We start from the raw sequence: 27,319 nt of genomic DNA on the forward strand, positions 1-27,319 counted from the left end.
GGGGGCCGGGGCCAGCCGCCACCGCCGTTGCCGGGATGCCGCGGGTATACATCGGCCGCCTGAGCTACCAGGCCCGGGAGCGCGATGTGGAGCGCTTCTTTAAGGGCTACGGGAAGATCCTGGAGGTGGATCTGAAGAACGGGTGAGGAGGGCGGAAGAGGGGCCGACTGCGGGGGCCGGGGCCCCGGTGGTGGTGGGGAGGCCGCGGGACCGGAGAGGGGCGCTTGCCTCGCTGGAGCCGCTGCCGGCCTGCTCCGGCTCCGCCATGGTCGCGGCGCCTCGGGGGCGCGGGTAGGCCCGCTCCCACTGCGCCTGCGCGGGCGGGGGTGGTGGAGGGATAATGGGAGCGCTGGCGAGGACCGGAGAGGGACCGGGAGAAGGAAGCCAGGTGGGGCTGGGGCTCCGGGCGCCCAGGAGGCCCAGCTTTTCCCTGCCCAGGCCCTGGGATTGGGACCTGGTTCATCTCCGGGTAGATACCAGCCTTTCCCGCTCTGAGGACTGCTGGAAATAAACAAACAGGATTTCCTGCCCCTTTTTAACCTCTTTCCAGCCGAATGGACCAGGCGGTCACAACGCGTCTTTCCCGAGGACAGGATCTCTGAAGAGAGGCTCTTTTTAGACTTGCCATGTGCCACACTTTTTTTGGGCGGGAGATTGCAGTTTGAGTAGTCTAGTGACAGTTTCCAAAGTATCGTCTTGCCGCGCTGAAAGCCCTGACCGTTCCCTGTATGAGGGCAAATTAAAGCTTTAATTTGAAGACTCGTGCAAAGTTTCCATACTGTGGTTTCCCTTGTCCAACTTGCCAAAAATTTGTCTTGCTGTTGTAGAATTTGTTAAGACTAGTGGCCACCCTGGCTAGTGTATACGTCTACTAGTAATACAAGTGGAGACACACATCTCAAAATTGCCAATTTACTACCTCCCAGGATGGTCTGTACTTGTATTATTAACGAGCTTTGGCAAAACAGGGCCAGCAGGAGTACAAGTGTCAGGGGGAAACATGGGTTTGTTAGTCCTGTTCAGAAAGGAAAAACTGGGGACTAGAAAATGGTAGATTTGGAAGGCATGGATGTAAAAATTCATAAAGGACTGGGGGACTGTATTGGACCACTCAACCTTGGCTTTAAAACAAAACTAAAAAGCCACTAGTACTTTGCAGCAGGTCTACTATGACTACACTTTACTCCCCGGTAATAACTGACACATGTGGAAGGAAAAATTGGTAGCTAACATAATCTCAAATTGTGTAGCTTTAAAAAGCCCCTTCAAAATGATTGCTAGGAAGAATCACCTTGCTGCGGGTTATTGCTTTAATATACAAGGCTTAGAATATTATTCATTTGGTACAATAGAATTTTCAGTTCTGAAAAAATATGCTAAAGTGGGGGGATTGGTTACTGAGATACATATATGTGAAAAAAAACTCCCAGTTTTTTTTCAGAGCCCAGCTAAGTGGACAGAATAACTTTTGTGGGGAAATCATGGTTTTTGAAGCCAGATAGGCCTGAGTCAAATATTGATTCTACCACTTACATATATATGGGCAAGTTAATGGTTTCACTGAACCTGTTTTCTCATTCATATGGAGAAGGAAGATCAGATATAATAAATGTGAAGCCTTTGACTTATAGTAGTAATTCTTTCTATAATGAAAGAGATTTGTCCATAATTATTAGGAGACATCATAGCTTGTTAGTGTTTTAATAACAAAGCATATTTGGACTAAGGTGATAGTGAGCTGGAAATGATGTTAATAGGGAAACTGATTCGTCTACCAAGTGTATTGATAACCCACCAAGATACCCAGTACTCTGCTAAATGAAATGAGGACAATCAGAAGAGTTCTGGAGTAAATCAGGTATTGACATGTGCACTTTGAATTAAGGATGCTTGCTCTCCCTTTAAATTAAATTTAAGTAAAACTTGGAATAGTTTGCTTGAAAAGATTTTTTTGAAATGGGCTTTGAAGAATGAATTGACTTAGGGCTTAAAATGAAGAAAAATAAGTGTCTAGAAAAAGTATGTATTGTAATTGACGATAAGGAAGTACTCCAATAAAGAGCATTTGGTAGGGGCTGGGGATGTGGCTCAAGCGGTAGCGCGCTCGCCTGGCATATGTGCAGCCCGGGTTCCATCCTCAGCACCACATACAAACAATGATGTTGTGTCCGCGGAGAACTAACAAATAAATATTTTTTAAAAAAAAAGCATTTGGTAATAATCTACCTTGAATTGAACCTCGTGAAGGATCTAGAAATTTAACAATAAACCAGAAACAATTATTAAGATTTTTAACACAAAAAGTTCAAAATCATGGGTAGGAATTCAAAGAAGGAGGTATTGCACAACCCAGAAAGCTTCCAGGGCCCTAATTATCTGAGTCTTTTTTTTTTTTTTTTTTGAGGTAACTATTGCTGCTTACAATTACACTGCTAAACCATGATGACCATGAAATCCATTATAAGTTAATGTTGAGGGATGGGGTTGTGGCTCCATTCGAGGTGCTGGGTTCGATCCTCACCACCACATAAAAATAAAATAAAACTATTGTGTCCAACTAAAAAAAAATTGAAAAGAGAATAATAATAAGTCCATGTTGAAATAAAGAATGGGAAGTGAGGGATGCTGTTGTAGCTCAGAGGTAGAGCACTCGACTAGCATGCATGAAGCACTTGGTTCGATCCTTAGCACCACATAAATATAAAAAATAAAAAGATAAAAAGATATTGTGTCCACCCATAACTAAAAAATAAACATTTTAAAAAAAGAATGGGAAGTCATGTCAAGGATTCAAAGACAGGTGTGACGATCCCTAAATGGCAACCACTAGCATCATTCAGGAATCATTGCAGAGGAAAATGATTTCTGGGAAGAGAACCAATGATTAAAATGTAGTTGAAGCAAGAATAGCCTGAACTTGATGGTAGAAATGCAGGGGAGTCTAAAGAGAAACAGTAGGTACAAAATGAAAAGATGGCACAATTTAACTATATGTTATAAGCTTATAATCCTGAACCTGAGAAGGATCTTGGAACATGTCTGGATTGTGATTATTAGTAAATAAAATTCAAAACAGAATTTGGATGGATAGGGCTTTGAAGAATTGCAAATGGGTTTAAATTTATGTTAGATATGTCAAAAGGGTTAGGCTAAAGGGTTGTACAAAATTTTTAGAATTAAATAAGATGTGAAATACATGTATGATAGAAAGTTGACCAAACTAGGAAGCATATGAGCTCCAAAGGAGATATGGTGCCCAGGAAAGGATTCTGTATACTTCTGATATGGAGAGAGGGTATGCATACAGTAGTTGTTGTTTGTCATTATATCGAAACCAGGCAACTCTGGTGCAACTTGCCTCTGTTTTAGAGAACTTCTAGACAGATGGTTCACTTGAGGACTACAAACAGGATCTCCCAGGGTTGCATAGACCATTCCAAATCCCGCTGAGATCTCCTACATTCCTACCTGCTGCATTTATACGAGCAAGAGCCCCTGTCCGGAGGGACAGCCATAGGAAAGGCCCAGGGGAATCCTAGGAGTGGGTCATGGAAGCAACACTGTTAGCACCTGTTGATACCTTTATGCTTTATGCTTTTACTGATTATGATTATGTGTAGATTTGGTGGACTTTCTTTTTTATTAATAAATCACTTTCTTGTAAAATGTGGAAGACTTTTTAGTAGTTTCTCTTGCCACAGAATTTTGTGGTTTCAGATCTTTATAACTTAATTTTTCCATATTTTATATTAATTAGTATAGCTTTATTACATTTAAAAGTATTTACCTGCTTAGCAGCTGAAAAAGTAAACTCACAAATTGGTGAGGTTTTCTTTTTCTCTTTTTTTAGTTTTTTTTTGGGGGGGGGGGGTGCATACCGTGGATTGAACTCAGGGGCACTGAGACACATCCCCATCCCTTTTTTGTATTTTATTTAGAGATAGAGTCCCATTGAGTTCCTTAGTATCTGGCCATTGCTGAGGCTAACTTTGGACTCTCAATCCTGCTGCCTCAGCTTGCTGAGCCTCTGGGATTACAGGTGTGCACCACCATGCCTAGCTTTTTTAACTAATTAAAACTCAAGAGAAACTCAGCTGTAAATTTCAGCCTGTGTTTCATACTACAGTGAAGTGGTGCATAGCTAGAATTCTCAGTTCTTGTGGTGATCTGTTTGATTGGGTTTTTGATATCTGAGTATTGTTGGGAAATTTTATTTTCACCTTTAAAATTCCTTCAAATAAAATAAACCTTGACTTTTTATTTTTTTAATATGTAGAATCTTTCAGAGAGTCAGTCATTGTTCTGTTCTGTATGTCCTTGATCACAGAACTGACATAGAGCCTATACTTCATTCTCCTGAACTTGTTCTTTTTTCCGTTTTTTCCTTTATAGAGAGAGTAAAGAAATAATGTTCCATGATATGAGTTTCTGGTTAGTTGAGCCAATGGCAAATAAATGCTTTATCATTTTTATGGTAATGATGCAAAGCGAACGCTAATCTTTTAGGGAGCCCACCACCTTTTCATTCATAGGCCGTTCTGCAAATCTCAGGAATAATGTTCCAAGTACAACAAGCATTTTGAGTCTGTGTTAAGAAAAGTAAAGCATTTGATTATGCATAAATTTTATGAATATCTAGAAAACTTTAAACATAGTTTTGTTTAAAGGAATGTTTGAACAACTCTGTTTATACATAGTTAAAATTAAACCCATTCATTTGTATTTTAACATTTCAAAACAGCACATATTTACTTTTGATTATTAAAAATTTACATGTTTATTGTAACTAATTTTTTTTTTAAGAGAGAGAATTTTTTAATATTTATTTTTTCAGTTTTCGATGGACACAACATCTTTATTTCATTTTTATGTGGTGCTGAGGATCGAACCCAGCACCCCGTGCATGCCAGGCGAGCGCATTACCGCTTGAGCCACATCCCCAGCCCTATTGTAACTTTAAAAAAAAAAATGTAGTTGTAGATGGACAGAATGCCTTTATTTTATTCATTTTTTATGTGGTGCTGAGGATCGAATCCAGTGCTTTGTGCATGCTAGGCAAGTGCTCTACCACTGAGCTACAGCCCCAGCCCCTAACATTTTTTTTTAATATAGAGAAGGACAAAAAAAAAAAATCACCAAAAGTTGACCCTCTCTGTATTTTGGGTATTTGGTTTGTTTTCAACACATCTCACACATACACACTTCTTATGCCTGTCACCCTCAGCCTCTGCTCTTTTTTTTTTTTTTTTTTTTTTTAAGTTGTAGTTGGACATAGTATCTTTATTTATTTTTATGTGGTGCTTAGAATTGAACCCTGAGCCTTACAGGTGCGAGGCAGGCACTCTACCACTGAGCTATAGCCCCAGCCCTACAGCCTGTTTAATGGTTATGTAGAATTCCCATATGAATGCTACTTAACATATATAATTAAAAGCAGTGGTGCATGCCTGTTATCTCAAGCCCAGAAACTCTGGTGGCTAAGGCAGGAGGATTGCAAGTTAGAGACTAGCCTCAGCAGTTTAGTGAGCCCATGTCTCAAAATAAAATTTAAAAAAACTTAAAGGGTTAATAATATAGCTCATTGGTAGAGGGCCCCTGGGTTCATTCAATCCCCAGTATTAAAAGAGGAGGCAGGTGCATATTGGAAGACTTTTAGAGTATCTTTGGTTTTTCATTATTCTGTGCATATATAACACTGATAAGTGTTTTTTATGTAACTCTTTGTAACATTTGTGATTACTCAGGGCATATTCCTGAAAGGAGACTTTTGGAGTCAGCATATCTATGTTTTTATTATGTCTTTTGCTAGCCATTGCTTTCCATCACCCTCTAGACAAATGGTATTTCTATTTTCTTCTGCCATATTTAAGAACTCTATTTTTCTGAATTCTCCATTACCCTGTATTAAAATTTTTAAACACTTTTTTCAATTAGAATATTTAAAATTATATATGAGGATGTCATCTTGCAGCTTTTAAGACTTAGCCATTTAGCCTACCAAATATAACAAGGTTCAAGAAATTTTTTTTTAAAATTACTTTGATTTAAAAATGAATGTAGTTTTGTAGATACTTTAGTGTGAAAAGCATGAATTGGAAAAGAGGTATCATTAAGAATTCTTTCACCATGTGTGCAATTTTATATCCCCCTCCTTTTTTTTAATTAGTTTATCTTATGTATTTTTTCTATTACATTAACATTCCTTGTCAGCTGCCCAAAATCCATTGTATGACTGAATCATGATTTACTTAACCATTCCTCCTAGGTTGTCTCTTAATTCTTGCTATTACAAATAATGATGATGGATATCACATGTATATGTCTTTGCATTCTTATTATGTATTAAGATACACTGCATGGAGTAAAATTCATGTGTTACAGCAGAAATGAGCATATTCAAGGCTCTCAGTTATATAACCAAATAAATTTCAGAAAAGCTGCTTCAGTTACATTTATGCCAGCAGTGTCTAAGCATGCACACATTATGGCTGCCTCACCAGCATTGAGCATAAGTATTATTTAACATTTTTGCTACTCTAGCCAGGTGTGGTATTGTGGGCCTCTAGTCCCAGCTGCTTTGGAGGACTGCTTGAGCCTAGGAGTTGGGGGCCATTCTGCCCAACATATAGAGACTCTGTCTCAAAAAAAAAAAAAGGAAGGGGGGAAAAAAAAGCTTTGCTACTTTAACAGGTGAAAATGATCTTGTGTGTTTTAATTAGGAACTTTTTCTTGAGTAATAAATAATGAGAAATAGGATTCTAGATTAAGAAGCATTCTATCATTGCTTTATTAGTAGTATGACTATTACAAAATGTGATCAAGTTAATAAACAAGTTTATTAGATGTTACTTTTTTGCCCTAAGACATGAGTGATTTAGAATTTCTTGTCATACTGAAAAATCAGTACTAAAAAACATGACCATATACTGTGACCAAATATTCTCAGCATAAATTTCCCAGTCTCCAGACCCCTTCTCCTTGGACCTGGAAACCTGGTCAACTTGGGGTATGAATAAACATCATTTGTAATTATTTGGTCAAATCATTTTAAACCCCCCATTTCTCAGTTTAATAGCTTGTTCCTCCCTTCCTCATCAAGATACTGTATGAATAAAGGGGCCATGTGAAGTATTTATTCCTTCTTAAAAGATAGGAACAAAACTGGATGATAATGTATGGTTTAGGCTCCCAGTATTTTGGATGCTTCCAGGTAACCCAGTTGTACTTTGAGCTCTTCAGAAGAAAGATGTTCCCAAATCTGAGAGAATACTATTGGGGGTGGTATCTATAAATTTGTAAACTAACACTGAAATTTTAACAAAATTGTAGAAAATATTTACAGTGCAATTATACTATTTTTCAACTGACTTTATCAAAGCACTTTACAAACAAGTGTTGTCCCTAGTTGGCGCTAATAGGGAAACAGGCATAGAGTTATTAAGTGATTGGCCCAGGGTTACATAATGAACTGTTGACAGTTCTGAGAACTGAAGATCATTTTTATTCACATCCCTGAGTATAGCATGGGCAGCCGCAGTCAGAGCCTTGCTAATGCTGTTTCCCTCTAAATGGTTCAGTCCTGTCCTTTTGGGACTTGCCTCCAAGAATGAGAGTATAGTTCGGGTTTCCTAGCCTGTTCAGCCTATAGTCTTTCTGTAGAGGCTTCCAGCTAGCTGATAAGTTATTGCCACAAGTGAGATCGGTGGCACTTTTTATAATATTGGCCCTGGATGGAGACTGCTAGTGATCCTTCTCTTGGCTTCTTTTTGAAGAACCATAAGGTGGCATCAGCTTTGTCAGTGTGACTGGGGTAGGATATATACCAGCAAATGTTCCCTGTGTCCTCATCCTAGGGCTTCTGGCCTTAGAGTATCTTGAAAGTGAGCAGTCAGTGTTCTGAATTTTCATATTTTGAGGAAATGCCCTGCATGACTTTCCTCTGTGCTTAGATGAAAGTCTCCCAGGTCAGAAGTCTCCAAACTGCAGGTGATAATACCTGAGGAAGCACCTTAAAGACTTTTTATTCCTTCACCAGAGGACCCCCCCACACACAGACAATGTCTTTAGGCCTGTATGCTAGAAAGGAGACGGACTGTCACAAGCAACTCCAAGACTAGAGAGAGGAGGAAGACAGAAGGTGGGAACTTTGAAGTCAGCTTTGAGGAATAAAGAGGGGCAACAGGAGGCCGGGTCAGATAGTCAGGACTTGAGAATAGGTTTCATGTGGGTGAAATGAGACTCAACCCATTAATGTTAATAAAAGAATTTGAGAAGTTCATTAAAATGGTGAAATGGCCAATTTCAAGGAAATGACATCCCCAAGAAATAGCATGGGACTGGCATCTCTAACCAAAACTAAGAATGAAAAAGAAGAAACAGACTGCAGTCCAGGGACAGTTAAGAGGGACGTGTGAACATCCAAGATGGTCCCAGAGGCATAACCTTATGAGACTTTAACACCTGGCAACCTGCTCTTTGTGTTGTTTTAGAGGTAAGTGTGAACTGCCTTCATTTGTAGCTGTGGTTTGGAATTGGGTAGTGGTATGGCTGAGCACAAGCCTTTATTTCAGTTAGTAGTAACAATTTTGTTGATTCTATTTTATATCCCAAGGGTTATATTGTAGATTGGTAATGGGATTTTCATTTCTTCAGTTCTTTGTTTGGTGCTAGAAACTGAACCCAGGGGTGCTTTTATCATTGAGCCCCAACTTTTTTTGGTGGGGGGAGACAGGGTCTTGTTATTAAATAGCTGAGGCTGGCCTAAAACTTTTGACTGTCCTCTAGCCTCAGCCTCCCAAGAAGCTGGGATTATAGGCCTACAACAACACACCCAGCTCTTTGAGTTCTTTAAACTTATTTTTAATTTGTCTTCATGAACTTTGGTGTGGTATTAGAGAATAGTTGAGCCCCTTTTTTTGTGAGAACTTTTAATTTCACTTATCCTTCATGTTGGTAAGTGTCAGAAAATTAAAATGGACACAGATGTGATTGTGTGCCCCTCTTTAAAGAAAGCAGCCATGTTGACTTTGAAAACATCAAAACAATATATTCAGTTGTGACCGGGAGGGGGTGGGGTTATGATTATGATAGTTTGATCTACAAACTATTCACAAGTGTGTTGCTTTCTGGGTAGTTCCATTTTGTAGGATAGAAATACGGTGACTGCCTAGTAAAAGTGAAATAGCCAGCAAACTTAGTTTTATTTTGCTTTTTTTTTTTATGGTAGTGGGGATGAAACCAGGGTTAGGCAAGTGCTTTCACACTGAGCCATCCCCCAACTCTCCTAACTCATTTTTTAAACAGTTTTGGGTAATTTAAATAAGTTGGCAGATAGGCTTTTAGAATGGTTGCAAAATAATACTCAATCCAAATTTATATACATTCCCCTCCACCTCCTATTCTGGAGCAATTTTTATTATTTACTTTTTAGGACACTGAATGTTTCTGTTTCCGTATCCCAAAATGTGATTATTCCTTTAGAGATGGGCCAGTATCTGCAATGTGAACTCAGCAGCTTGGACTTGAGTTTGATTGTTTTTTCATCATTAGGGGGTTTTTCAACAAATAATTTACTCTATGAGAAAGGAAGGAAAGTAAGTTTAATTTTCCAGCTAATATATTTGTGTTCTCATTGCTAGGATACAGGTTTCTTAATGATGGTACATTTCTCTATTTCCCTGGATTGGTGTTAAAATTGTGGTAGTTAAATTATAGGTTTGGTTCCACTAGTAGTTTATTAGAGAATAAACATTCACAACTCAATTAATAATCACATATATCAGATATGGAAATGGTGTTTCCTTGGCATTTAAAAGTTCTCATAAGCTGTGGTTAGACATGTAGGTATTTGTCTTACAGGCCACTGCATATAACTTGATGAAATGGATTTTCTGTGCTGGCTGCCAGAGCTCATGTTTCTCAAACTCTGGTCTTCTGGGCCACATCTTTCTACTGGTATATAGGGGGATAGCAGAGCATGATGAGAGTATAGGTTTTAGGTTAGGATCTGGATTTGAAGACTCCTGGGGTGTCTGAAGTAGCCTTGGCAAGTTACAAAACTGCTTCAAGTCAGTTTCTTCTGTGAGATTACAGTAAATATCAGCGTTGTGAAAATTGAATGATATAATGTGTGTAAAGCATTTAGTGGTGATACATTGTAAAATGTTAAAAAATAGGAGTTGTTATTACAAAGGAGTTCCAAGAAGGAAATAGTCCAACTGGGCTGGAGTAGTCATGTTAGTAGTAGTTGGGATTAGTCAAAATTAAATCAGATCTTAGATGTGTATCATCTGGTTGCTGCTGTAATCTTCATAGTTGGAAGTTTGTAAGCCTTCTAGTATTCTTTGATTTCTGACCCATTTTTTTCTCCCATCATTCATATTTAACTATTTTGGTCCCAGTCACCATTTATTGCAAAACTAAATGCATCTTAAAATATATAATATTGTTGATCTCCACTCATATTCACCACAACTAAGTCCAACCCTTATCCCCTCTACACTGGTCTAATTTTTGCTGAGCCTTAGAACCGAAGCCAGACTCCAGGGGTTGATGTGGGACCTCCAGGATGGGGATTGCACAGAATAATCTTATTTTTCCTCTATTCTTCTAGTCTATTATGTTCTGAACCCACACATGTTTTCGGAAGGACCAGATGGCTGACACTGGCTAATGGGAACCAAAAGACAAGAGTGAAAGTAACCTGGTTGTCACATATCCCCAGCTTAGAGGTGCTTTATCCTGCCCCCAGTTTTTGTTTTGTTTTGTTTTGTTTTTGTTTTTTGTTTTTCCTCTGGAGACTTCACCCCACTTAGAAGACTGTACTTCAACCTGGCTTATCTGAAGTTAGGTCATCATTAATCAAATAGCAGCATTTGTTAAACGAAAAAGGTTGTACTTAGGACTGGGAGAAAAGGAGAGGCTGATTGCCTTTAAAGGGTCCTGAGACCTTGTGGTTTTAGAGCTGGGGTATTAGTCATCAGTCTGGGTTCAAATTCAGTCCTGCCACCTATGAGCTTCTTGACAATAAGCAAGTTGCTCAGCCTTTCTAAGCCTCAGTTTTCTCATTGTAAAATGGAAAAAATAATAATACATTCTTCACATAAGTTATGAAATAGGAATGAAATAAATTACTTACTGTGTGCCACTCTGTTAAATACTTGAAAGATACTATTCTTTTTTATTAAAGAGCTCATAATCAAATGAGAAGATAAGCACAGAGGAAAAAAGAACAAGGCTTGAAAAGCCACAAAATATTGCCATGTAAAATATGAAGGTGAAGCGCTAGAATAATTATGCAAGTTTCTGAGGCTTGGTGAAAGACAATTCTCAAGCATAAGGAAGATTTGAAATGATTCACTTTGTGTAGTGAAGGTGTTTCAAGTTTAGAAAATGACATAAACAGAGATACTTAGGAGTCGTTATAGACCTCTAAGCAAAAGAATGCTTTAGCAATTAGTTTTTCCTACTACAATAAAGAGACAAATTGATAAGTAAAAAGTAGCTATAGCCTGGATTTATGTAAATTGTTCAAACAGGTGGAGACAGTTCTGAAGGCCCAGTAAGATGAGAAAACTATAGAACTTGGCAATAAATCCAGTGGGGACCAGGGAGGAGTAGTCAAAAGTGATTGCAATATTGTTGGGAGTGAACTAGATAATCAGGGGATCTGGAAGAGAGGAATCATGAGGTAGGTTTTCTTCTTTGAAGGTGGGGAAAGATCAAGTGCAGACTGAGCTGTGGCCAACCGTTTGCAGACCAGGAATCCACACTAGCTCTAATCAGAGAGCTCTTGGTGTGCGGGAACTGCCAGTTTGCCGACGTGAAAAGAGCCCCAGACTGGGTAATGGTGAGCCCTGAAGTCGCACCCCAGCTCTGCCACTCAGTGAGCACGGGTAAGTCATCCACCTTCTCCGGGTGGCCTTGATGGCCCTCCCTCCTCTGAGACTAAAGAAAGGGAGGCCAGAAAGTCCAGAGCAGCCTCCTTCCTGTCTCAGGATAGGAAAGGATCTCAGGAACCTATTCATGTGGTAGCAGCTTCCAGTTGTGGGTTAACACCCCTCTGTTACCAGGCAAGTCAGATTGCAACCATGATCATTGCTCCCAAGATGTATATGTGACACTGGTTAATTGTACTTTGAGGGCTTCACCGCTGGTTCCCTGGAATGTTGCAGACCTCTGGAATTGGGGGACAGTCACACTATTCTTACAAGCTTTTCTCTGAGTTGGCCTCACCTGAGCACTAGTTGGTTGCAGAACTGCCTTTGTTCTACAGGTTTCCAAGCACTTTATGCAGTGAGAATTACTGTTTTTATTACTGTCCTGCCAATATGTCCTAACTTTTTTCACCTCATGAGACCAAGTTGGCTGAATCATAGGACCAACACTGAGTGCTTTGAAAGAAAGCTGTTCAATTCCTGTTCACTGAATGCCATTTCTTTCAGGGTAGATTAAGGGCTCTGCCCTTACAATACAGTGCTACTGGCTCTAGATTGAGGGTTCAAGCCACCCCGTGGGTTAACTTCAACAGATGAAAATTTTTCCTTGGCTACAGCAACATCCCTAATCCTGACCAGCCATGGAGAGGTTCGGTTCTTACAAGGAAATGAGTGAATGTGGGAATGGCTCACCACATTGGGAAAACAAAACTCACATCCTGCTGATGGTTGGCTGAGGACTGTCATGTCCACATACAAAGAAAAGCATGTGGCACAGTTTTAGGACAAAGGTGAGCGGAGATCCACCGTGGAAAGGGGCACATTTTCCTTATAGAAAGAACATCCAAGGCATGCCCCTCGGTAAGCAGTGTTGGTGGGTGACCATGGTCACGCATGGAGGCTTGCTTTCCCCGCTCCTCATGTCCACTGCCCTGCAGGTTTTGGTATCAAGCACCCCCTCAGTCACACCCTGCCCAATCAGCCATTGATGACCCATCTCCAGAGCAAACCCCATTCATCATTTCTCAGATGAGACTGTTCTCTAGGCTCCCTGTTTAGTGAAGATGGTTAGAAGCTAAGCCGTTCTGGAGAGGGTGAGGTAAACTCCACATCCTCTTAAGTAGAACATATAGAGAAAAGGACAGGCCTGGTGGTGTTCGAGACCACTGGGATCAGGTATTAGGATAAGAGAAGGCCTGTTGGGCAATGATTCAGGGTAGAGTGACATTCACATTTCTAAAATGGAAGGCCTGGCGTTCCTTAGTTTGAAAATGTCGTTCCAGTTGTGCCTTCAGAGATCTGACTGATGACCTGACATCAGCTGTGGCATGAAGGGGAGTAGAGCGTTGGGCAGGGATAAGAATGGACTTGAGTTTAGAACAGCCCACATAAGGCATTGTGGCTTTGCTTTGTGGTATCAGGTACCTGTCTAGACTTGGTGAGAGTCACAAGAGAAAGTAACTCTTCCCTTCATTCTTTTGACTAAATTTGGCAGGATAGAACATATCCAGAGGGAAAGTGTGGGTGGTCAATGGAAAATGTTGAAGAAAGAAGGTTTTGTTGTTGTTTGGTTTTTGTTTCATTCAATTGAAGAGTATTGTGCATTTAGTGGTAAGGCCCTGCTTTCTGTTCTTTCACATACGAGGGAGAATGATCGGAAGGCGTGGCATCTGAGTAAGGCGAGGCATATTACGGGGCTGTTTGTGCTTATGTCAGTTCCTTCTGTATAAGAGTTTTTTATTTTTGTCTAAGATTCATTCACCATTTCTTCATATCCTCTTCATTCTCCTGCTAGAATTATTGAAAGCTGTTCATTTTTAATAGAGCAGAAGAGGAAGGATGTCTGCAGTTAAACTTACCTGTCAGGTTATTTTGTAAGGCATGTCCATAAGTCCCACCAGAGATTGGCATATGTGCATTACAGACACATGCATACATATAATAAAGTATGTGTAATCCACATACGCATTTTATATCCCTCCCTGCTTAGACAAAAGATTCAAAAAGAGTACTTTTTGAGAGAAGAGGTTCGTTTCATGTTATTTGCTACAAAGCACAAAGGGAGTAGTATTTAGGTTTTTTGTTTAAGATTCTCTGAGGTTAGTTATTAGGATAAGCATTGTTTTTTGAAGGCACTAAAATTTAAATCAAAGACAGTTAAAAAGTTTAAACTTGACCCATAATTTAAAAATATTCTTTAGATGATGACTAGATTTATCCTGACTATCTGTTGCTTTTGTATACCTCTGGTGCTACCATCTTGGTCCAGTCCAGTCAAATTTTAGAGCTTAAATTGTCTATTCTTAGTCCAAAGGAGTGTGCATTTTAACATTCCATCTATCATATTGTTAGGACAGTCCTTAGAAATATATAGTACAGCACTTTCATTTCACAAATAAACTAAGACCCAAAGAAGTGAAATGATTAAATATATGTTCAAAGTTGATTTCTAAAAGAACCAGGAGTAAAGCATAGACCAGTGCTTGCTTCTCTAGTCTTAATGGTGATGAGTGTAAGCTCTGGTATCAGACCACAGACTTTGAATTTGAAGGCCAGCTCTGCTGGGATTTTTATGCAAGTTATTTAACTTTGTGCTTTAGTTTCCTCATCTGTGAAACAGGGATAATAGTACCTGGCTCTTGGGGTGCTATTGATAATAAATAAGGTAACATTTTCTAGTGTAAGAGATTATTTAATAAGTGATAGGTAACATTTTATTGTTACTATGTAGTCTTCCTGCTTTATTTGGGGGACCCACTCATTGTACATTCAAGAAAAGCAGATCTAAATAAACAGTAATGTAGTAGACACAACCACACACTGATCTGGTGTTTGCTTTATTCTCAGAACAGGAGTCCCTCTTGGGTCTCATTTGTTGTGTGGGAGGATTTTTGTTTTACTCTTCTAAAGCCGTCCAACATGGCCAGTGGGCAGAGAGAGGTGGCAGTCAAGTACCTGATTTGATCCTTGGACTGGACTTTGACATTAAAATTTTTCATACATTTTGTGGCTTTTCACAGATTTTTCTGTGAAATAAGTTGGATCTTAAGTTAGCTATTTTAATAAGTGACTGGGATACTCACCAAAATATGGCTCCTAAGTGACCCACTTATTGGGACTTTTTAGAAAAATATATCACAGAAAGGTTGTAGGGGCTATTTTCCTCTAACATCACAAATTGTTCCTACAACTCAGGAAAGTTTTAAATAACTGTGCCTCCACTGAATAGATTGTCCTTACTTTCCCTGAAAGGTTGGAGTGAGTTCTGCCTGAAGCCTTGGAGCAGGATGGTCTTCAAGTCTGGGAATGTACATTCTTGTGTGGGTCTGACGGAAGGATCACTTGACTCCGCAATAGCTGGGTTTGCAACTTGGGTTGCCCTGCAGAGATTAGGGTCTTGCATTCCAGGACCCCTGAATAGTTATAAACTTAACTCCTTGGAATAAAACAATTTAGATTTTTCTGTGATGTATTTGTTTAATCCTCAGGAGTCAGCGCTCTTCTGATCTCGGGCCAGATCTGTTCTGGTCATTGAGTGGTACCCAGTGTCTTAAGGGAAGGAAGACCATTTCATCATGCCTGTGAGGAATGTTCTCTCATCCCTTGCTTACATAGAGTCAGGCTCCCACGTGGCATTGAACAGTGGATACTGCAGGCAGAGCAGACGCCAGACCCCAAGACTGGTCTTGGGAGGGCTTTTTAGGGAGGGGGGCATTTTATGATCTAATTAGATTATAAATATCTTTTGATAAACCAGCATAGTTAAATTTGGTTTTTAATTGCTTTTAAATTTTTTTATCTTTGAAAATAATAGGGTAGCTTTCCTGTTGATTCATTTTACCTAGGAAAGGAGAAAGCAACCATAACATTATCTATTATGGATTTTTAGTGACTAATGCACTTTTGAGCACAGGAAGTCAGTGATTTGGAGAGGGTTTACTTGTCTTGTCAAACACAACAGCATGTTCAAATTATTCTTACTAAGCTGCTCAGCAATTCCAGCCTATGGAAGCGTGCAACCATGTTTAAAGATTTTACATCCTGTAAATTGGGCCAGGTGTCTTCTGGATTGTCTTTATGCAGAACACTAGAACACTTATTAGATAAATGGGTGTGTCTGATTTGATTTTTAATGGAGTTGAGATTGACTGACTCCTAAAGTTTCTACTCAGATATTTCAACATAAAGAACCCCCCAAAGCTGTGACCTATGCCTTGTAACCTAGCATTATCACCATGAGAGACTCTTATATGAAATAGAAAATAACTCTTTAGTAAAAGATTTCAGCAATCTGAGTTCTCTCAGTTAATATGTTACTAATACAACATTACATGTGGGAGAAACTGGAAACTGGAATTATTTTTTCTCGGTAGCAGGCTGGGTAACTCTCTGGCAAGTCTTGTAGCCTGTTTCTAGTATCAGCATGTTTATATGCAGAGGAACACTAGTCAGTGTCTGCCTGCGAACCTAGTCTTATAACTTTCCTTTGCGATTAGGTAGGATCAGTAAGATTGTTTTTTGGTTTTTAAATAATAGGCAGCAGTCACAAAGCAAGACTTTGGAGCTGTGTTAGGCCAAACTAAATGTTTAGTGTGTGTTTAACTTTGCTTTAAGTATCTTGCAAATTTTGTGCTTTAATTTACAAATTGTACTCTGTAGTAGGCATTAATAGGATTTGTGGGGGGGTTGTTTTCTTTTGGATATGTGCTAAACCACCATATCTCTTTGCTGGGAAATTCCTAGCTATACAATGTAAAAGAAGTTTTCATGGTTGTATATAGATTTCAGAGAACTTCAGTCTGTCTAAAATTTCTAAAATGAATTTGGAGTCTCACAGGAAGTAAATAGCTCCAGATTTTTTTTTTCCCCCACAAATAATTTGTAAAACAGTTAATTCGTAGGACTCTTGATTGTGACTTACTTGTTTGGATAGAGGAACAGGATTTTTTTTTTTTTTTTTTCCTTTCACTGAGATTAAGGTACTGTGATTTTTTTTTTTTTTTTTTTTTTTTACCTGCTATGTTACTTCAGATGTGATTTACAACAGTGCCTGCGTGTAGGTCTAATTGTTCTCTTAGATATTGCTTTTAAAAATAAGAAAAGATGAGCTTTTATGTGATGTTTTGAAGAGCAAACATTCAATCTTGTGGAGTTCAATATTTTGTTGCCTTTTACCAAACACCCCTTCAAAGTCTTTACTCTTGTCTCCAACTACTTGGGGGGAACAAAAGAAGTGTTCTCAGTACATTTAGCCAGCCTCCTGCTAGAAAAATAGGGGTCTACTTTGAGAAGTGTCCCTACCTGTTGCAGTGCCTGTTGGCACAAAGCAAAGTGGGTTCATCTAATGAGGAGAGAAATTTGACCCTTAGTTTGCAAAACCCACCTAACCTTTGCTAAGCATGAACCTCATTGCTTTCTCTTGAATGTGAAGCTGGGTGTCAGACTGATGCCAACCGGAATTTTGTTTGCTCTCTTATAGATACGGTTTTGTGGAGTTTGATGATCTGCGTGATGCAGATGATGCTGTTTATGAACTGAATGGCAAAGACCTTTGTGGTGAGCGAGTAATTGTTGAGCATGCCCGCGGCCCCCGGCGAGACGGCAGTTACGGTTCTGGACGCAGTAAGCATTTAAAGGGCACATTTGTATCAATCACATGCCTTTGTTATTAAATGTTAATTTGTTAAAGTAATTAATTAATTAATCTTATATTTAGTTGTATCAATGTTTAAAGCATTTGTTTCATAAGTTGTATATCTTTTTAAATACAGACTGCAAATAAACCTTTGATAATGTTTAATTTTAATTAAATTAATGACATTTCTTGTTTTAATACTTTATAAATATGTTTAATGATGTATATTTGTGTTTTTTTGTTGTTTTTTTTTTTTTCTCTGTAATGCAATTGTTTAACATAGATTTAACTAAGACCTCAATGTTTTAATTAAAAGAATCCTTTGAGGCTAAGATGACTGCCTGTTCCATTTGCTGACCTTGGGTTACCTTTCCATGCGTGGCTCTTTGAACCTTTGTGGCCCTTGGCTGACCAAAAACAGGAAGCCATGTGACGACCGCAACCTTTCCCCATTAGACCTGGGTGGTGAGGATCCCAAGGGTTAGACACAGATGAGATTAAACTGAAATAGGTGCCTGAAAATCTTTTTTTATATATATATAAAATATTTTCAAAAACTTTAATCACTGTGAGTAACAATAGTAACTGTTTTAGTAGTTTGGTTACTTATTTCTAAATTGTTAATAGTTTTTAATTTATGCATGTTAATTTTAAATATAAATATTAATGAATATATGCTTACAACTTTGTAAATTAAGTTTTCAGATTTAACTGATAGCTTTTTAAAAATCTAGTTCAGAATTAAGGGTGGGGCTAGGGTTAAAGTATATGTGCTATTGTTTGAGGTTGGGGGGTAAATAATATATTTTAAGAGAAGTATGTGCTATGTCATCTTTTCCTTTTCCTCCATTGAAGTAATCCTATTTATTTGAACCTTCCAAAGGTGGATATGGGTATAGAAGAAGTGGCCGAGATAAATATGGCCCTCCTACCCGCACAGAGTACAGACTTATTGTGGAGAATTTGTCAAGTCGATGCAGCTGGCAAGACCTAAAGGTTTGGGCCTCACTAACTTTCTGGGGTAAAGTTAAGCAGACATTAAATTAGGAAACAGGTAAATTTTTGAGGGCCTAGGCATACACAGATGTAAGGGTGTTACAGGTTTGAAAGCTTCAGTAGATATTTGGAAATTCTCCAATTAAAGCTTCCATAGGAATATATCAGAATTTCACTCAAACTATTACTAGACCATTGCTCTAAAGACAAATATGTTATGTGAAATGTTCCTCTGTAGACAGTATTATAGAGAGATTCTAGTGTGATTTCTTATCATAAAAAGAAAGGGTAGAACCCCCAATGCTTCTGGAGACATATAGCATGGAAATTTATGTCAGTTTCCAGTATGGATCTGCGTAGGTGAAATTGACTATCTAACCTATGTTCTTTCATAAGGCTTATTCAATTTTTAGGGAATATTTATCTTGAAATAATTTTGGTATAAAAAATTAAGGTCTAGGGCTGGGGTTGTGGCTCAGTGCAGAGCGCCTGCCTCACATGTGTGAGGCACTGGGTGTGATCCTCAGCACCAAATAAATAAATAAACAAACAAAATGAAGTTGTTGTCCATCTACAACAAAATATTTTTAAAAATTAAGGTCTAACCAAGAACTGTGCACACACCTATATCCCAGTTACTCCTGTTTCAGTTTTACTGGTTATGTTCAGGCCCCAGATCATTACTACCTGAATGACCTTGAGCAGATTACTTCTCTGTATTTTATTTTCTACATCTGTAAAATGGAGGTGATGATTATATACCTCATGTGGTTTAATTAGGACTGAGTTACCTAAAACATACTTGCTGTACAGTATGGTAAGCATTTGATATGTTAGCTATTACTACTTTGGAAATATAGCAGGATAACTCAAAAGTAAGTGATTTTCTTCAGGTCTTTCACCAGAGTAACCCCATATCTCCCTTTGCCAGAGCAGCCCCAGTCTTGGCCTGTGACCAGCATCCTCATTTACCATCAGGTGTATCCCAGTCTGGATGGCTCCCTCCCTTTTGCCCAGAACCCCTTCTCCTGCAGATGATTCTGCTGAATAAAGACATTCTTGTACAGAGATGTTCTTGACTGGATTATGAATAATAGCAAAGAACTGGGTATAACCTAAAAGTATCAAAAGTTGGGAAATCCTAGAAAATGTATTAGGCAGTTATGAAATTGTTTATATTGAAACATGTAAGCATCTTTGGAAATCCTAGAAAATGTATTAGGCAGTTATGAAATTGTTTATATTGAAACACGTAAGCATGTTTATGATGTAGTGAGCAAAGAATATATTAAAGTATATTCAGTGTTTGTAACTGTAATCAGGAAAGAAACATACAAAAATGAAAGCATTGAATGTATTCATCCCACAAATACCTGTCAAGTGTGTATTACATATAAAGAAATGTGGGAAAAAGGCATGGTGGTGCAAGCCTGTAATCCCAGAGACTCAGGAGGCAGGAGGATCACAAGATTATTGACATCAGCCTTAGCAATTTAGCAAGGCCCTGTCTCAAAATTTTAAAAGTACTGGGGAAGTAGCTCAATAGTAAAGCACCCTTGGGTCCAATCCCTAGTACCAAAAAAAAAAAAAAAGAAATGAGGGAAAGCTAGCAGTAAGCTTAAGTTTACAATTTCACCCAAATTTTATATTCTTTTTTAAACACTAATTGTATCTTCCTTTATCTAGCCATTGGCCTGTATTTATTGCTTAGTTATATTCTCTCACTAAACCATATTGAGTCCTGAAAGAGAATGAGGAAAGAGACTTGTGGTCATGATGGGACATGGATGGTCATGCCACTTTCAACCAGAGAAGAAATAGAGTTCTGTTGCCTTTTAGACTTTCATTAAGAAGACAATGTAACAGTTTTTATAATTCCTAATTTGCTTATATTTGCCAATATCTGTACATTTTCAAACATAGATATATGGTGAAATGTAAAAGACCTAACTTAAATATAGTGACATGAGCTTCTGTAAACAAAGAACTTGCCATTAGAAAATTTAGAAAATTATAGTTAAATAAAATTTATCTATGAATATATAAACTTTTAATTAAAGAAAATTTCTCTTAATTTATTTGTTTTTGGTGTTGGGGATTAAACTTAGGGATGCTTTACTACTGGGCTACATCCCCAACCCTTTTTATTTTTTATTTTTATAGTGAAACAGGATCTTGATTAAGCTTAAGTTGCTGGGGCTGGCCTCAAACTTGTGATCCTCCTGGGTCAGCCTTCTGAGACACTGGAATTATAGACATGTGCCACCATGCCCAGTTGAAAAATTTTCATACTTATTTGTACCAAGTACTTAATGCCTGGTGCTTAAATCTCAATGGGTAGTTGGAGGTTAGATGGAAATATTTAAGCATAAACTTTATTCTGTGGGAAGCTCATATTTCTTAAAAGAAAATTTCACTACAATGATTACATTAACTATTTTGGCAAAATGTGTCCTAATATTCAAGAATTTTATTTTTTCTTTAGGATTATATGCGTCAGGCAGGAGAAGTGACCTATGCAGATGCTCACAAGGGACGCAAAAATGAAGGGGTGATTGAATTTGTATCTTATTCTGATATGAAAAGAGCTTTGGAAAAGTTGGATGGAACTGAAGTCAATGGCAGAAAAATCAGATTAGTTGAAGACAAGCCAGGTTCTAGACGGCGCCGGTCTTACTCCAGGAGCCGTAGTCATTCAAGGTACTGTTGAGAATGTGTTTTGTGTGTTGGCTATCACATCTGTTCATTAATGAGCACACAGGTGATCCACTGATGTTCCCCCTTTGGGTTCTGAGCAGCATGATTACATGTGGTTTATTAACTAAGTACTTTGAACTGAACATTTATTTGTAAAACTCCTGAACTCTTCTTACATCATGAGTACAAACAGAAGTAAAGTCCCTTTTCTAAGGCAGGAAATCAGTGGCCTTTTACCTTTCTTCTGGGGGGCCCCCATCATATGGTGACTGGGGGACATACATGGCCCTTGGTTCCTTGGTTACAACAGCTACTCAAGAGTAGAGACTATTGTATTTGGCAGTTGCTCTGCCAACAGGCCAGGCATGGAACTAAGCATCTGGGAGACAGTGGTGAGAAAAACAAATCTGATCTCTGCCCTGGAGAGAAGACAGAAATTAAGCAAATAATTGCCATTGAGACGGGTTTTTTGAAGGAAATATAGCACGCCAATCTGGAGAGTTGGCTGAGGCTTCCCTAAGGACATGTTACAGAAGCTGATCCGAAAAGATGGATTAGAGACAGTGGGTAGATGTGGTGGGGGAGAAGGGGGTTGTTCTAGCAGAAGTAAGGGTGTTCTTGAAGTCCTGGGGTGGGACAGCATTTCTCCCAGGGCAGAAAGACTAATATGAGTAGTGAACAGGTGGGTGTGCCTTGGGACAAGGGGGGAGAGGGATCAGATCACGCTGAACAGCCAGGTTTAGGATGTAAGAGTCCAGTATCACTGGAGACTTGCATGATATTTGGGTTTTGTTATTTTTAAACTTTGTTATGGAAAAATTTTCAAATATATAAAACATTAGAGAAAAATTATTTAATGAACTTTGACTCCCACTACCATTCCCAGCTTCAATAATTGTTATTTTACCAATCTCACCTCACCTACTCCTAATCTGTTGTTTTAAGGCAAGTCTAGACAGCCCTTAATCCCATCAAGTTCTCTCCGCCCACGTGCCCCCCCACCCCACTGGCCCACCATTTCCTGTGAACTCATAGTTGGATAATTGAATCCTTTTGTTTTGTTTTGTTTTGTTTTGTGGTGCCGGGGATTGAACCCAGTGGTGTTGTACCACTGGGCTATATCTATGGTACTTTTTAACCTTGTTAAGTTGCTGGGGCTGTGGGGCTGACCTCAAACTTGAGGTTCTCCAACCTCAGCCTCCTGAGCAGGCTAGAATCTTAGTTGTATACCACCATGCCCAGCTAAAATTATATCGAGGCTTTAGAGAAAGGACATATTTTAGCAGGACCACTTTGTTGGTAACACTTTGTGTATACTCCCTGTCATACAGTTTATGGGATCTATTTTTACATCCTACTTTGAGTGATGGCTCAGAGTGCTCAGGAATTGTCATCCTGAGCCATCCTAACTTCACCAACTTGTGGAACGTTAGTGTCACCTAGCAGCTTCCAAAATTGATGAGGGTAATCACTTAGAATCATTAGGAATGAGTTCTTACACATGTGTTTGATGTTTCATCTTTGCATCATAATATTTTAATCCTCAGATTGTTCTGTCTATAGCCAGTGGAATCCTTCAGGTTGATTCCTGTGTCTTCAGTCATCCATGTCTTGTTTGATTTTTATGCACTTTATTATTTCCCCATACCTTTTTTGCAGGGCAGGGGTGCCAGAGATTGAACTCAGGGGCTCTGAGCCATATCCCCAGCCCTATTTTGTGTTTTATTTGGAAACAGGGTCTCACCAAGTTGCTTAGTGCCTCGCTATTGCTAAGGCTGGTTTTGAACTCATGATCCTCCTCCTCTGGGATTATAGGCATGTGCCACTGTGCCGGGCTCCTGCAAAACTTTATTCTGACATAAAAGACTAGTTTACAAATACCTGTATGCCCCTCCTTCTGGCTTTAACAGTATTTTTGCCTTGTTTCCTTTCTCTCTCCTCCCCCCATATACATGCTTATATATGTTTTGGGGGGTTTTTTGGTACCAGGGATTGAACTCAGGGGCATTCAACCATTGAGCCATGTCCCTAGCCCTGTTTTATAATTTATTTAGAGACAGGATCTCACTGAGTTACTTAGCACCTCACCAATGCTGAGGCTGGCATTGAACTTGGCAATCCTCTTGTCTCAGCTTCCTGAGCTGCTAGGATTGCAGGTATATGCCACCACACTCAGCTTGTATATGTATTTTTATACACAGTATACATTTTACATTTGAAAAAGTGCAGAAATTATAGCACTTTACCCCATACATTTGTCTCTAAAGATGATGAACCACAGTTCTAGTTTCTTGGCTAAAAACATGAACAGTGTGTAATTTCATCAGTCACCTAATATCCAAATCATATTCATGCCTCCCTAGTTGCTCCATGGATGTTTTGTTATCCTGACCAGGATTCAATGCAGTCACATATTACAAGGGTTAAATCTTTTTACCCTGGAACAGACCTACCACTTTTCCCCCAATAATCCTCCCCACCGTTTTTTTTTTTTTTCCCCCTAACCCTGGAACAGACCTTGTTTTGTGTTGCAGGGGATATGTATTTATTTTACAAATAAAGTAAAGTTGTCTATTTATTTGATTGAACCCAGTGCCTCACAGATGGTAGGCAAGTGCTCTGCCACTGAGCCACAACCCTGGCCCCTTTCCTTTTATTTTTAAGCTTTTTAATACTATCCCACATTCAGGATTGATCTGTTTCTTCTTGGTGTCGTGGTACTAAGAGCTTCTTCCCTGGACTTCCTATAAGCTGAGAAGGAGCTCCTATAGAGGCTGGAGGAAGATACAACTTAAGACATTTTTAGCAAAAGTCCTTCATAGGTAATGGTGCCCAGGAGGCTCTGAACACTTTCCTGCCTGTCACAGTGAGACGTTTTAGGCCCATCTTGTGTACTTCCTGCCCTGCACCTGGGATCAGTCATTTCCCTAAGGAACACTGGTCACCGTCAGTAGGAATAGTGAAAGTCCACAGTCTGGACTTGCTAAAGGTTTTCTAAAGCTTTTGGAGAGTCTGTCTTTTTACAAGTGCTCTGTGGCCGAGCACAGTGGCAAGTGCCTGTAATCCCAGCAGGTCAGGAGGCTAAGGCAGGAGGATTGTAAGTCCAAAGACAGCCTCAGCAACTTAGTAAGTCCCTGTTTAAAAATAAAAAGGGCTAAGGATGAGATGTGGCCCAATAGTTAAGCACCACTGGGTTCAATCTCCAGAACCATATAAATAAACAAATAAATAAATAAGTCACAGTGAGGAAGAGAGGGGCAGGTGAAGGGCAGAAGCATTTGCAGAAAGGCACATGGGAGGCCCTCATGGTGACAGGGAAGGGTGATGCACACAGGCCACAGGTAGATGGCAGAAGGTGGAGGAGGCAAGACATCAGGGTGTGAGGGTTGGGGTCAGGGATCACTGAGGCCTCTGGTGTGAGGAACTGGGTAAATCACAGTAGTGTTGGTGGAGATAAAGAACCCAACAAAGGCGGGGGAGCTGTGGGCTCCGGGTCAGAGGTGGGACAAGCTTCAGTGTTTGCAGGGGACTGGGCCTGTGGGCCTAGACCACAGGGTGAGTGTGCCCAGACGACTGAAAGAATGTCTTGGTTGAATCTAAATCAGCCCTTCATCAGCAATTTTATTTTCTCCCCACAGGTCTCGCTCTCGGAGCAGACATTCCCGGAAGAGCAGAAGCCGAAGTGGCAGTAGCAAAAGCAGTCATTCTAAGAGCCGATCCCGGTCCAGGTGGGTCTGCCTGGGGCACGCGGGTGTCAGCAGGGAGCACTGCACAGTGTCTCCCTTGGGTTTTAGCTGAGTGGCCCTTCCCCCTCAGCCTGGCTTTTCCAGGTCCACGTTAGAATTGTGGGGGTCCAGAAGACCGTCCTCGGCCGGGGCAGCTAGCTCTTATATTGGGGGTGAGCTCTACAGAGCCCCGGGTCTGTTCCTCTCCTGATTACATGAGGAGTGACATCACCCCGTGTCTCCTCAGGTCAGGCTCCCACTCCCGGAGCAAGAGCCGGAGCCGCAGCCAGAGCCGCAGCCGCAGCAAGAAGGAGAAAAGCAGGAGCCCCAGCAAGGATGACAAGAGCCGCAGCCGCAGCCGCAGCGCGGACAAGAGCCGCAGCAAGAGCAAAGACCACGCCGAAGACAAAGTCCAGAACAGCGACAGCACCGGGAAACCCAAGAGCCGGAGTCCCAGCCGCCATAAAAGTAAGAGCAAAAGCAGGAGCCGCAGCCAGGAGCGGAGGGTAGAGGAGGAAAAGCGCGGGAGCCGGAGCCGCAGCCAGGAGAAGGGCCGGAGCCAGGAGAAGAACCTCCTCAAGAGCCGGAGCCACAGCAGGAGCAGGAGCAAAGGGGGCAGCCGCAGCCGGAGCCGCAGCAAAAGCAAAGACAAGAGGAAGGGCAGGAAGAGAAGCAGAGAGGAGAGCCGCAGCCGCAGCCGCAGCCGCAGCAAGAGCGAGCGGAGCAGGAAGCGCAGCAGCAAGCGCGACAGCAAGTCAGGCGGCAGCAGCAGCAAGAAAAAGAAAAAGGAAGAGGACCGTTCGCAGTCCAGGTCGCCGTCTCGCTCCGTGTCAAAGGAGCGGGAACATGCCAAGGCCGAGTCTGCCCAGAGGGAAGGCAGAGGAGAGGGTGAAGCTGCTGCCCCCAACCCCGAGACCCGGTCCAGGTCAAGATCCAATTCCAAATCGAAACCAAACCCGCCATCAGAATCACGCTCCAGATCAAAGTCAGCTTCAAAAACCCGATCTCAGTCCAAGTCTCGATCCAGGTCTGCTTCCAGGTCGCCCTCCCGGTCTCGATCTCGGTCCCACTCAAGGTCCTAACTGGCTACAACCACGGCTGGAACTACCCAAGAAGTCTTTTGTACATGTTTGGTAGCCGTAGCACAAGTGATTGAAGTAGAACCTCCGTCACTGCTGTACATTTTTAACTCCCCTAATGGTGTGTCTATAATTGTTAAATCTAAGTGCTTCCTCTCAGTAAAGCCTCCTGGCGCCAGGCCTTCCTGCTCGACTGAAAAAAAAAAAAAAATCTTTGAAACCCCTTTCCTCATGGCCCACAGTAGAATATCCAAAATGCCTCGGCTCTCAGGCCTGGCCTTTCCCACAGGGAGCTCGGCACCTGGACGGCTTTAAGGCTGGAATGATGGCATAGGTAGGTATGGTGAGTTCAACCATTTTTGCCCTTGAATTGACTCCCTTTGATGTATGCCATTTAGTGAAAGTGCTAAGTCTTCAGTTTCCTACCATTTTGGTTTCATATTTTTGGACCTAACAAAGTTGTGAATAGCACAGTCGAGGAAAATTGATACCTGCAGTAACCCATAGGAAATAAACTGTAGAGTTCCATATTCTGGTATCGTGATTATATTGTTTTATATTAAAAAAAAAAAGAAAAGAAAAGAATTTTTTTTAATTTTATTTTTCCCCGTCTTGCAAAGTATAGTGACCCCTGTTTCCATTAAATTTGAATAAAGACTATTTTTGCTTGACAAAATTTCATGGTGCTTGAATCACAATTGCATTTCCTGAGGTAACTTAATTTCTCCTTCCTTAACAAAAAGTTTGTCATGGCTGTTTTGTTCCTTGGGCTAACCCATGGTCAGCACTTCCCAAGGATTTATCTTGCTCTGCAGAATAAAAACAAGTTTCCCAGAATTTATGGTTCTGGGATTCAGATTCCAAAGAAGCCATTTGGAAAATCAGCATCGCCAGTGAGTTCTTTGCATAGAGTTGTTTCTTCGGTGCTTTGGGTTGAACTTGCTATGAATCTTCACTTTCGTGATCAGCATGCCATCCAGCCACCCCAATGTAAGGTCAGCATTCGGAATGCTTTCTGTAGGCTGGGTACCATTCCAGGCACTGGACAGGTGGGTTTGAGCTTGGACCGTATAAATACTGAGAACCTGTGGGCCAGATACTGACTGGTGACCACCAGTAGGTGTTCATGTCTAAGCCAAGAGACTTCTGAACAAAACCCCTAGGGGTATTGTTTTGCAGTGCTGGGGATTGAACCCAGGGCCTTGCACATATGATAGGCAAGTGCTCTACCACTGAAGTAGTTCCCAGGCT

The 27,319-nt window shown here is 40.4% G+C and overlaps 1 protein-coding gene across 1 annotated transcript; it reads left to right on the top strand.

Moving 5' to 3' along the window:
• Window position 1: 1 nt before the first annotated feature.
• On the top strand, window positions 2-26,739 carry Srsf4 (serine and arginine rich splicing factor 4). Its single transcript, XM_015485373.2, has 6 exons — window positions 2-142; window positions 17,416-17,558; window positions 18,455-18,567; window positions 21,053-21,267; window positions 24,903-24,992; window positions 25,237-26,739. Exons 1-6 carry the CDS (start codon window positions 36-38, stop codon window positions 26,069-26,071), a joined length of 1,503 nt encoding a protein of 500 aa, XP_015340859.1. The 5' UTR covers window positions 2-35; the 3' UTR covers window positions 26,072-26,739.
• The last annotated feature ends 580 nt before the right edge of the window (window positions 26,740-27,319 follow it).

Source organism: Marmota marmota, unplaced genomic scaffold, assembly GCF_001458135.2.
Source record: "Marmota marmota marmota unplaced genomic scaffold, marMar, whole genome shotgun sequence".
In the NCBI taxonomy this organism is placed as follows: Eukaryota; Metazoa; Chordata; class Mammalia; order Rodentia; family Sciuridae; genus Marmota; species Marmota marmota.